The 13,138-nt window shown below is 40.9% G+C and overlaps 1 protein-coding gene across 1 annotated transcript; it reads right to left on the reverse strand.

Moving 5' to 3' along the window:
* Positions 1-1,178: 1,178 nt before the first annotated feature.
* Positions 1,179-12,073, reverse strand: asb1 (ankyrin repeat and SOCS box containing 1). The gene is made up of 5 exons (XM_034110352.1): positions 11,822-12,073; positions 11,063-11,201; positions 7,707-8,009; positions 6,742-7,124; positions 1,179-1,994 (listed from the first exon to the last, which is right to left on the reverse strand). Exons 1-5 carry the CDS (start codon positions 11,910-11,912, stop codon positions 1,864-1,866), a joined length of 1,047 nt encoding a protein of 348 aa, XP_033966243.1. The 5' UTR covers positions 11,913-12,073; the 3' UTR covers positions 1,179-1,863.
* Positions 12,074-13,138: the final 1,065 nt, after the last annotated feature.

Here is a 13,138-nt window from a genome sequence, read left to right on the forward strand (position 1 = left end):
AAGGTAAGACATAATGCCGTTTTTGCTACCTAGCGCCACGTGTTGTGATGTCTGTTTTTGTTTATTATGTCGCGAGTTCTTATAGAGTGATGATATAGATACCTATCGATTCTGTGTGCTCTCACGATGCTAATCGATGGGTTGGATTTGCAGTTACGATAAGTAATAAGGGTGTTATACCGTGTTTCCTGTGCAACCGCTGCTCGCATCTTTTCGCTCGTGGCTAATTCAGAGGCTCAGCGTTAGATTTGTGGGTTTTTTTTGCAAAAAAAAAAAAAGATCAGTTAGCTGAGTTTCTTCCCGTTACATGGATATAAAACATTCATAGTTTATTAAATATTAAGAAGCCCTCAGACGCTGTTTCCTGCAGATTATGCGTTTTTCCGCCCGGGGGCGGGTCGATGGGGTTCAACAGGTTAAAGAGGACATATAAAGAAAAACTCATACATTAGGGAATATCTGAGTATCTCCAAACACTGCTTTCAGAGCAGCCAGGACTTTTCAGGAAGGGTCCTTTAAGAGACAGGAGCGAACACTTTTTGGAAACTGAATCCAATACTTTAACGTTTAACTATTCTTGGGCATGAACCTGTTGTTGTAACTTCTTTTATTTAAGGCAGTAAAAACATTTGTTTATTTGCTTCTTGACAGAAGTTAAGGGTAAAATGTTGAAGGTAAAACAGGAAATGCTTTTATTTTGAAGTGCAAGTATGTGTCCTGCTTTTGCTCCTTCCTGTTTTGATATAGAAATGAATACGAGTATGTCGAGTACATTTTCTCCGTCTTCCACCGTTCTTGTTGGAAACTGTTGAATTAATATAAAGTAAACCTGTTCAGTTTGGACAAGATTTCGCTTGGTTCTTCATTCAAAGCTTTTATTACACAACACCTGTAAAAAGGATACATAATGTAGTCTATGTAAGTGGGGTTTCGCTCAAAAGCTGATTTACTAATAGTGTGACGAAGCCTTGCTGGATCAAAAAACCAACACCATCTGTGAGTTATGTTGCCGTCATGATGATGAGGGGGATTTTTTTCCACTAGATTTAACCAATCCTTTACTCAGGAGATTCGGTCCTGACACTGGCTCAGATATTTTGTACTACAACAGGTCTTGAATTGGGCTAAGAGGAAAGGAGAAGGAGTCATGGATAATACAACAGGAAGCAGGGAAAGTGAGCCGTCACACGTTTTAGATGATGAAAAACATACAGTAGAGGATATGGTATTATTGCACGTGTATTGGATGCAAACAAAGTCAAGATATACAAAGTAAAATGCACAAAGAGACATTTGTGTGAGTAACATGCTGTGCAACAGAGGTGCACAGAAGGCATTAGGTGCAACACTCATGGAGAAGGCAGCTTTCTGGGCAATACATACAAAGTAATTCTATTCATCATGAATACATTTAATCCACAGAGACTGTTTACATGATGGTAACATGTACATGAGTGACTTAAAGCAAAGTGTAAACTTTTTACCTAGCAGTGTTTTCAGTTAAGATCCAGAACCTTATATTGCTCATCAATGCTTTACATCAAATGACATTCTCACTATGGCTATTAGCTGAAAAGTGCTACTTGAAGCAGGAACGGAACACATACTGGAGATTTGGGGAGTTAAAACACAAAAAGATGAGGACATAATAAAGCTTCTCTGATAAGTTAGGAAGTATGTCAATAACTTACAACAAAAATAGCAAAATAAGATATTACATAACTTCAAAATGTTTGAAAAATGTTTGCTATTAGAAAATAAAATGCAATTAGCAAATTTGGTTCACAAAGTGCTCTATTTGGGTGTTGGATTCAAATAGGCTTTTTAAAGGTTGGGGTTGGTAGAGCTCTGTGAAAGAGGAGGTCAGGTTTGGTGAAGCAGGAAGTTCTTGATGGGTTGTGGCAGCGGTAACGAGGGTATGTGTTTTAGGCGACTTTTACCCATCGTTTTGCGGATCCTGATGCGACACACGTGTGTCAGCCTGCGAGGGCATCCTGAGGAGAGACAAAGCAAAGGTCCGTCTCCTTAGCAACTGCAGCAGAACCACAAGCAGGGTTGGGTTGTAACGGAATACATGTAACGGTGTTACGTAATCAGAATACAAAAATCAAGTAACTGTATTCAGCTCGCGTTACATTTGAAAAACGAGTAATCTGATTACAGTTACTTTCGTAAACCTGAAGTGAATACATTTTGGATTACTTATTGGAATTATTGGTGGAAAGATTTCCTCACAACATGTAATATTCATTACTAAAGGTACAGCCGAATCATCATAGCGCACAAAACCTATTACCGCCGCAGGTGGACCAAAAAAGGGAGCGTTTGAAAGCGGGTCCGCTCAGTGAAACAATAACAACGAAACATGGAGGAACAAAAGTCTGCGTTTAAATCGTGTGTGTGTGTGTGTGTGTGTGTGTGTGTGTGTGTGTGTGTGTGTGTGTGTGTGTGTGTGTGTGTGTGTGTGTAGAGGTGTGTGTGGTTAAAGCACACCAGCCTGCGGTCACTCTTTAGCCTTTCTAATGATTCTGAAGGTAAATACAGTGAAGGCGGTGCGTTAAAGGCACTGCACGCTCGTCTTCTCAGAGGCTGCATCCTGGTGCTGCAGAGATTTCATGAAGTGAAGGAGGTTTTCCTTCTATAAAACAGCTGTGGGCAGCAGGTCACAGACATGAATACATAAATCAAGGCAGACTGGTGCACACACTCTCCTGTTTTGCCGATCCGGTGCTTAAACAAATATAGCTCTACACCCCTGGCCGAAATGTCCTTAAAATGAAGTCCGAGTTGGACATTTTAATACATGTCCTGCCAACACTGGTAGGACAGAAGGCGACACACCCTATCTAAGCCGTGTCCCTCACTCCTCACATCCCAAGCTGCATCCCCAAAAAGTTTATTATGTTGTTACATCGTTTCAGAAGTTATGTTTCAGTTGTGCTCTTGATAAGCCATTAAAACAGTAAAAACACGTTCAGTTTCCTTTTGCTTTTTGTGTCTCCTGTACACCAAAACATACCCATCTGTGATGGAAAAAGAAAGTAATCTAAAAGTAATCTGAATACGTAACTGTATTCGGATTACTTTCAGAGCCATGTATTCAGTAATCAGTAACTGATTACATTTACAAAGTAACCCTCCCAACCCTGACCACAAGACAGGTTCATGTTTCTCTTAGCCGCCGACTCAGGCAGCCCAGCTGTCTTGGTGCTGTTAGATTGAACTGCTGCCTTTGACACTGTGGATCATAGTACCCTGTTGTCACGGCTTGAACAGTCCGCAGGCATTACAGGCTCTGCCCTTGCATGGTTCAGGTCTTATTTGACGGACCGTAGCTTCTCAGTGCAGTTAGGTGCCTTCTCCTCTGCCAAAGCCCCTTACCTGTGGGGTTCCCCATGGCTCGATTCTGGGCCCCATCCTTTTTCTATTGTACATACTGCCCCTAGGTTCAATTCTCACAAAACACAATATCCCCTTCCATTGTTATGCTGATGATGTACAGATTTATCTGCCTCTCAATCAAAATGCCAACTCACTACAGCAGTTGAAGGACTGCTTAACAGAGATTAAACCCTGGCTGAGCCAACACTTCCTCACCCTTAATGAGAGTAAGACCGAGGTCATCTTTTTTGGATCCCAACCAACTGTCTCCCCGGTTGATATTCTGGGCTCCCTCAATACAAATATCTTCCCCTCTGTTATGAACCTTGGAGTGACCTTCAACAGCGCCTTTACATTTGATAAGCAGGTTAGCACTGTAGTCAAGACCTGCTTTTTCAAAATACGACTATTGGCTAAGACCAAGTCGTTTTTATCTTTTAAAGACCTAGAAAGGGTTATTAACGCCTTTGTTACCTCGAGACTGGATTACTGCAATGCTCTGTATGTGGGTTCAGAATGCAGCTGCACGTCTTCTCACTGGCCATAAAAAGCGTGACCATATCACCCCAATTCTGGCTTCACTGCACTGGCTTCCAGTTCGGTTCAGAATAGATTTTAAACTCCTTTTATTTGTTTTTAAAGCCCTAAATGGGCTGGCTCCTGCCTATATAGCCGAACTCCTCCATCGCTACACCCCAGGCAGAGCCTTAAGGCCGGCTGATCAGCTGCTGTTGATAGTGCCTAAGACCAGGCTTAAAACCCGAGGTCATCGAGCTTTCGCAGCGGCTGGCCCTAGGCTCTGGAATACTTTGCCCCTCCATGTGAGGTCGGCCCAGACCCTGGGGGTTTTTAAATCAACACTTAAAACTCACTTTTTCTCTCTGGCTTTTGTTTAATTATTTATTTATTCATTTATTTATTTAGTTATTTATTTATTCATTTAGTTCTTTATTTTAATATTTATAACATAACATAGGATTTCATAAAGTATTTTTAAAATAGTTTATACATTATTCGAATATAGGAATAGTAGATAGGATTACTTAAAATATAGTACCTTATATTTCATCTTTTTTCCCTTTAGACCCTTGCGGTTTATTCTTAAAAACCCTTACCCACCCCCCATTTTCCCTCTGCTGGTCTATGGCCTTGTAGAGGGTAACGGGGTACAGAGTCGCTTAGATAAGCGGGGGAGTGCATCTGACGAAGAGATAGGTTGTTGTGCTCCCTATCTCTGTTTCTTATCCTATATCTAATAGAACTGCTCGGGTCTTAATAGATTGAGTGGGGAAGTTCATGAGATCTTTCTAGAGGGTTATCAAGAATAACTTTTATCCAATGACCTTTTCCCTCTCTGTCTGTGTCTGTGTTTTCTCTTGTTCCGATTAACCCAGCCAAATCTTTTTTCTTGTTTTGTATCTATATCTACGCCGGGATCCGGAGTCGAGGCTGATCCTCTTGCTATAGTCCTGTGTCTGGGATCCTCTATCCTGAGTTCTGGATTAAGTCGTGGACTTCAGGTCGTGGCTGAACCTGTCTCTGCGGTCCTGCCTTGGGTCTCGTCATGCTGCTTCCCTGATGGCTTCCACAGGATTGTAGCTGACATCTTCGTAGATTCATCTTCTTATTACAGACACATGCATTTGTAGAATCAGCTTCCAGGTTGTGTTCGGGCGGCAGACACCCTATCCGTTTTTAAGAGTGCGCTTAAGACCTTCCTTTTTGATAAAGCTTATAGTTAGGGCTGATTAGATTCAGCCCCTAGTTTTGCTGATATAGGCTTAGTCTGTCGGGGGGCATCTTACTTCTTCCTTCTCTCTGTCTATACCTGTGTACTCTCATGTTCCGATTAACCCAGCTTCCCCAAATGTCTTTCTTTTTGGTGTCTATATACGCTGGGATCCGGAGTCATGGATGATCCTGCGGTCCTGTGTCCTGGATCGCGAGCCCTGGATCGCCAGTCGTGGCTGTGGTCCTGGATCATAGGTCCTGGATGGATATCCTCGTGGATTCATCTTCCTATTATACACACATGCATTTCCAAACATTTGGACTACCTATGTTGCAAATGTATTATCTTTTCAATTTACACACGGCATCTATTGCACATCTGTCCGTCCTGGGAGAGGGATCCCTCCTCTGTTGCTCTCCCTGAGGTTTCTCCCATTTTTTCCCCTTAAACTGTGGGTTTTCTCTGGAAGTTTTTCCTTGTACGATATGAGGGTCTAAGGACAGAGGGTCTAAGGACAGAGGGTGTCGTTTTTCTCATACTGATATTCTGAACAACTCTGTGCTGTTGTATTTGCTGTAAAGTGTCTCTGCTGTAGGCTATTTTTATTATATGTACAGCACTTTGGCTCCACCAAAAATCGTTTATAAATGTGCTATATAAATAAAACTGGATTTGATTTGAATCTGAGTGAAAGATTGAACACAAATGTATTAACACACCAAAGAGATCTTGTGTGCACTTGAATGCAGCGTTGGCCTTGGCGGAGGTCTGCTCTCCCAAATGCCATTCAAGTTTGATTTATTATCACTGGATTATCTGAATCTGAAACTTTATACATTTTTTGTTTCCAGTCAGGGTTAGGGTCAATAAATGGTAAGACGCATGTTATGCTTAACAGTATTGACTATCGCACTTTGAGAAAAACAGATTTACAATAGAAACTTATGAGTTTATGTTCATTGAACCAAATGGCAATATACTGGAACAACTTCTGTCAATGTGCATAATGGCCCTTTTTCCCAGCAGGCATTACAGGTGTTAATAATAACATTAACAATGGCACCGCTCGTTTAAAGTGCTGCGACAGTATGCACAATAGCAGGACCTTGAAACTGAAGCAGTTTAATATAATTTAGCGATTTATCATTTTTACACCTGTTTCTACTATAGCATGTCAAATAAAGTAACTTTAGTGCAAGCCAATTAACATACGAGCAACATAAGTCATTTAATGATAGGAGGGTTGTAGAAGGAAATGTTCCAGTCAACAAGTCACATAGCAATTAAAGGAAACTCCCTGCAGGATGCAATATGCTCAACATTTCTATAAAAATTAAAAACATTTATCGGTATTGATATTATGCGATTATTGGGTGGTGTAGAGGCAACAGCTCATGACAAAACAATTATTTAACACCACTCAAAACCCATTAATTTGAAAAAATATCTAGTAAAAAACTAGTTTCATCTAAAATGATTCTTGTGATTAGCATCAATCATCCTGAAACAGCACTCACCTCGATTTTCCCTTAAGAACTTACTGTATAATTTTGTATCAAACCCTCGCTTTTAAATATATTTGTTTGCAGTATTGGACCTCACTGATGCCTGCAAAATAATGTACTTACTCTTGGCCTCCAGGAAGACCTTGAGCGCCTCCGGATCCACCTCCCTCCGATTGGGAGCCTCCAGTGCTGATCCGTCCCAGGGCACGAGCTGCGGGTTGGCCCCGTGGTTCAGCAGCAGGTGGATGAAGTCCTCCCCACAGCCATGTCGCAGCGCGGCGTCCAGCAGGCAGGAGGCCAGGCCCCGGGTCAGAGCCTCTTGGCAGACGGGCCCTGTGTAGTTAAAATCAGGCTGAGCGCCGGCCTGCAGCAGCAACCGGAAACAAGGGAGGTGATGGTAGGCTGAGCTGATGTAGAGAGGACACACCACCAGAGTGTTGAGGGTTCGAGCGCTTAAGAGGAGCCGGGGGCCCAGCTGGTGGTCCGTGTCTACATCAGCATTGAACCTGGACAGAGGGAAATTATGATATTTCAGATGGCATACATTACAACAAATGCTAAATTCAGCCATTATAATTTGCAGACAAGGTAAGTGTCTAGATAAAAAAATATCTGGGTACAATTGACAAATTATGTCTCTTCAGTCTGTTCAGAACCCCAGTTAAGAACTAACTGCAAAATAAATCAGTGAATCAAATTCAATGACAAACAACATAGTATATGAAAAGGTTCCCCCTGTAACAATCCACTGAATAAACAGTATATTCCTTGGTCAGGAAACACATATTATTAAGCTGATGTGTTGAGTAGTATGCTGGGTTGTCTGTAAACAGACTGTCAGATGCACACAAGACTGAATACAAAAACTCCCCAAATAAAAGATAAGAAAAGATTCAAAGATGTGGGTTTTGGAATGGAGAAAATACCACAAGTCATCAGTTCTCAGCAGTAGGAAATAAAATAAAACATATTCCGTTCTCAGCATACTGGGTAAAAAAGTGAGAGACAAATACTTGTGCTTGCTTTCCCCAGCCCCAAATCACACTCCATTACAGCCAGGTTGTATACTTCTCCTCCTGTAGCCTCACCTGATGAGCTCCTGCAGCAGGTCCAGCCGGCCCACCCGGGCAGTGTGGTACAGCGGCGTGCTGCGGTGATGCCGACTCCCGTTGGGATCAGCCTTGGCTTCCAGGAGGATCCGGACACAGTCAAGGTGACCATTCACCACGGCAACGTAGAGGGCTGTTTGACCTTTAACATCCACCAGGTCCACCTTGGCTCCCTGAGAGATCAGAAAGGCCACGCAGGCAGCGTGTCCCGCTGTAGCTGCGATCCGCAGGGGGGTGCAGGGCAGACAGCCACAACACCACACAGACTTCTCATTGATACGCCTGGCACCAAGGGAGGGAAGGGACAGGTTATTTGTTCTATATGAAAGGGGGCCCTTTTATGGTTGTTGGGGTCTCCCCCTTTTGTGTAGTGTGTTATATAGGTTTTTGTGCATGTAAATGGTCTGCAAAGGCTAAAATCCAAAAGTACCCTCAACAGGGAGTTTCTATCCCGCCTGAAAAACATCCATTGGACTCCTTTGTTTACTTCTGTAACATAATGACGACATCACACTCACACTTCGCTTGGCTTGCACTCCAAGACATTGTATGTGATAAGGGGAAGGACATCTCTAAGATAGCCGGCCAGCTAACCAAAAATAAAGACCTTATGAACATTAAAGCATGAAAACATTTTACAGTAGAGGCACAAAATACAAATATGAACCTGAACATTTGCCTAAGAGGGCCCCTTTAAATTATGCTTTAGGGTGACAGGGTTTCAAAGGAGGTTAAAACAACACTTTGGCTGTACAGGGTAATTTGGATTAGATCCAGAAATTGGAAATCTGAAATGATAAGACTGTAGAATTGTTCTCAAAAATTCTCAAAGAATATCTTGTTAAAAGTAAAAATTACAAACATATATTCAAATCAAGCACAATAATGACAATGAAATGTTAAGTTTTGCAGATCTTTAAACAAAGAAAAGCAGGTTTTCCAAATTAGGAAAATTAAGAAATTGTGAAGGAATCACATTTTCATGTCCTTTCTGATGAGTTTTAAGAGGAACATAAAAATACTTTTATATCAATTCTCTATATTTATTAAAAATGTCTGCTCAAAATCAAGACATGTCCTGGTGAAATAACAATGACAGACAGGATTTTTTTTTTATATAAATGCCTGAACGTCATTTAGGTTTCTATCCGGTCTCTTTTTCAAATTAATTTGGACTTGTAAGCCTGTTTTGACAGGGCATAATAATCATGCATCGCACATAATAATAAAAAACATTGTGCTTGCACTGAAAATGTTTGATAAACGTTTGTAGAATAAAATAATATAATTTCTGTGTGGTAATCTCAAATAAAATATTTATAGATACCTGCACAAATATTGTGCTTTTAACACTACTTGCTGCCTCAGGCAAGTTGGAATAGGCCGGGCAGGGAGAACAGCATGTTGTAAACCATGTGGACTCGGGGGGGAGATGAACTGCCCTAAGCCCATAATAATGGGTTGGCTTGGTGTGGAGTGTTGCACACAACCACTGTGGGATTGGGGTTGAGTGACCACTCCAAAACGGTCTCTGGCTCTATGAACATTACAATGTTTCCCAACCTGTGTCCAAAGTATCCATAAACCAGTGATGTGTAGGAGGCTGTGGCGCAATGGACTAGTGCGTTGGTGTTCGGATCAGGGGAGAACAGGTTCAACCCCACTGCAGTCAGCATGTCGTTGTGTCCCTGGGAAAGACACTTCACCCCAAATTGCTCCTGTGGGGATTGTCCACAGTATTGAGTATCTAAGTCGCTTTGGATAAAAGCGTCTAACAAGTGACATGTAATGCAATGTAATGTGTTACTGAAATCAAAATGTGTGTGAATAATTATTAGTTTGTGAATGTTTAATTTGTAAAAAGTTGTGAGTTTTATTTCTTTGAGATAGTTTCATTTATTATTTTAAGTGACTTTTTTCAGTGCAGTGAACACTTTTCAGTTGCACGTCGTTGTTTACCTGTTTGTCATTTCCGCCGTCCCCACAGTGATGTCGCGCTGGAAACGGTGATAGCATTTATTGTTATTTCTTATGTTGAATATGTTATTTAAGTTCATGACAGCGATGTATAATGTTCAGTGACACTTTAGTGCATAAGTAATTTAAACAAATTGTCTATTTGTAGCATAGGAAATAGCACTTATAAGATTTATTACTGATAAGAGTTTTGGCGAAATGTAGACGCGGTGTCAACAACACCGGTGTCCTCCTGTTATTCTGGCAACACTTGAGTGGATTTTTCTGTCTTTTCTTTTTGTGTTTTAGTAAAGTCGTGACAACGTGAACAACATGAAGTTAAAAAGGTTGTTTTGTTTTTTACCTCGGGTATATTTGTTTTCAAAACCCAAATCTTTCAGGGATTTTCTGGCAATCTTTTGCATCCTTTGTGCCAATGGAGCATGCACACTTGTGTATTCCTGAAACCTCGCCTCCATTTTCAGCATCACAGCCGGTCTCAGCTGAGTCAAATTAATGTACGAGGGAAAATAACTCTAGATGTGGGTTTAGAACTTTAAGGACCTATTGGTTTAAACAAGGGCAATTCAAGTTTTCGTTCTGGATATTTGATTAACCTGCCAAAAAATATATAAACGCTCATTTATAGAGTCTTTCCCAATGTAAGTCAATGGTAAATGTCTTTTTGGGCCCAATTGCATCCCGTGACTGACACAGAAGTTGTAGAACCACTGTTTGGCCACTACGCCTAGTGGACATGATGCACACATTTAAAATAGGACCTGAAAGGCTGGGATAAAAGTATCCAGCATATGGTGTGTGTTATGCTGTACTGTTTGTGGTAGAGATGTGTAGGGCCAAATTCTATGCAGCATTTGTTTCTCTAAGGCTATCACTCAGCAAGCCTACTGAAAAAAACCAACACACAGAAACCACAAACCACTTAGTGGCACATATTGACTTTGTGGACAAAAGCTGCCAGATTTGCAGTAAAAATATGTAGAGAGAAGAGCAATGTCAAATGCAGAAGTTCCAAATTGGTATATTTTGATTATAAAGTCTGAAATATAAAAGCAATTGGAGACATGTGGGGAAAAAAACAATAATGCAGACAGATTTAATCAAGTCTACACTGTGTTACTGTGTATACTAGATTTTACGTGTATTGCACTTAGTTCATCATTCTCATATTATAGGGATTATTATCATACTTTTATAGCTTATATTTTGGATCATAACGTATCATACCATCATATGTTATGTGTTCCACTTATCCTTGCCTTTTTGACATTTCTCCTAAATCCACAAGATATTCTAAAAATGATTGCTTTCCAATTAAATTTCAATAAACTCATATCACAACTATTAGCCCCTCCCACCGTCTGAAGCTGTCCTCCTGCAGCAGGTTCCTCAGGGTGTCCAGATCTCCCACGTAGGCTGCGTTGTGCAGCCGCAGGTCCTCCTGCTCCAGAGGTTTGTCGCTGAACTGCTCCTGGAGCCATTCCTTCAGGTTACGACCTGGTGAGGACACACACACATACCATTTGCAGAAAGTGTTCAATTGCTGGAGAAATACTCAAATGAGTATTCTACAATGTATTATCTTTTAAAAACCTAATAAGTTAAGGTGGTTTCCTTTTCATTGAAATCAAATTTAATATAGCACAGTGTCACAATATGTGAAACAATTGTATGTAGACTATAAGACCGTTTCTCCTTCTTCTTCTTCTTACTACTTCATAATTTTGAAATATCATGTCATTATTTTTTAAAACAAACAATTTTTAAACAGTAATTAGTGGTAAGAAATGTTAATTACTTTACTTGTCCAAGTCATTTTTTTGTAAAATGTATTATATAAAGACTTTCATCACAAGGCTAAGTGTCAATACAATTTTTTTCTTTTACTGGCAGAAATGGTCTTCCGTACTTTGTTCAAATCCATCCATCACTTGTATCATTTGCAGCGCTATGACAACATCAAAGAGCTGGCAGACACACAGTTGGTGTTTACTGTCTCCATGGACCACACCTTATTACCACGAGTCACCCCCAGCCACAGCCCATCTCTGTTATTGCTGCCATGCTCATGAGGCCCCTGCCCCCTGAGAGGACTGATGAATCATGAGCCATGTTACCTGCAGCAGTGGCACTGGGCAGGTCGGACACAGTGATGAGGGGGGGGGTGTTGTTGCTGGGCGGCTCTTCGGGCTCCGGAGCGTCGGCCATGCTGCTGAAGAGTCTCACCGTCGCCCTGGAACCAGTGCTTCAGGAGGAGAACGACCCCGGTTCCCACCAAACACGAGAAACCCAGCTGAGTCAGGCAGCAGACATCAACATACACAAGCTTGACCGTGTTGGTGGCGTCATTGCTCAACTTCCTGACTGCGCTCAGCTGCGCGGATTTAAAGGGGAAGTGTCACTTTAATTAACAGGGAGGTTCTTATCTATAAATAAACTATTCTTAACTCCTTATAAAACGTAGACAAATTATTTAGAAATGTTAAATTGAATAATTTCACATAAATAATTCAAAATGCTCTAAACAATGATCGTTTTATTAAAGCAATATTTCCCGTGATACATGTACAATTATGTTTCCAATTTTATTTTCCAAACATAACTATAAGATAAGCCGTAATTAAAGCCCAATGCCAAATATTAGGGAAATAACATGTTATTCAGGTATTTAGTTTAAATGTATTATTTGTATTATAATGTTATGTGTTAATTTTACATTCTAAAAAAATAGACATTGTGGTTGTTTTGTAGAAGGCTAATAACTTACTGAAGACGATAAGCTGTTAATGCAACTTCAAAACTGACTGTGATGAAACAAATTGGAATTTAGAATAATTTAGGGGAGGGTTTTAGAGGACAATCCAAAATATGTATATCAAATCTGAGGCAGATTACAATGAGTTGTTATACACTGAACAAAAATATAAATGCAACACTTTTCCCATTTTTCATGAGATGAACTCAAAGATCTAAAACATTTTTTATATACACAAAATAACCATTTCTCTCAAATATTGTTCACCAATCGGGAAAAATCTGTGATAGTGAGCACTTCTCCTTTGCCGAGATAATCCATCCCACCTCACAGGTGTGGCATATCAAGATGCTGATTAGACAGCATGATTATTGCACAGGTGTGCCTTAGGCTGGCCACAATAAAAGGCCACTCTGAAACGTGCAGTTTTGCTTTATTGGGGGGGTCTGGGGGGGTCCGAAAACCAGTCAGTATCTGGTGTGACCACCATTTGCCTCACGCAGTGCAACACATCTCCTTCGCATAGAGTTGATCAGGTTGTTGATTGTGGCCTGTGGAATGTGGGTCCACTCCTCTTCAATGGCTGTGCCAAGTTGCTGGATATTGGCAGGAACTGGAACACGCTGTCGTATACGCTAGGGCTGTGCATCTTCACTGGTCTCACGATTCGATTCGATTA

This window comes from Pseudochaenichthys georgianus, chromosome 21 (genome assembly GCF_902827115.2).
Source record: "Pseudochaenichthys georgianus chromosome 21, fPseGeo1.2, whole genome shotgun sequence".
Taxonomy (NCBI): domain Eukaryota; kingdom Metazoa; phylum Chordata; class Actinopteri; order Perciformes; family Channichthyidae; genus Pseudochaenichthys; species Pseudochaenichthys georgianus.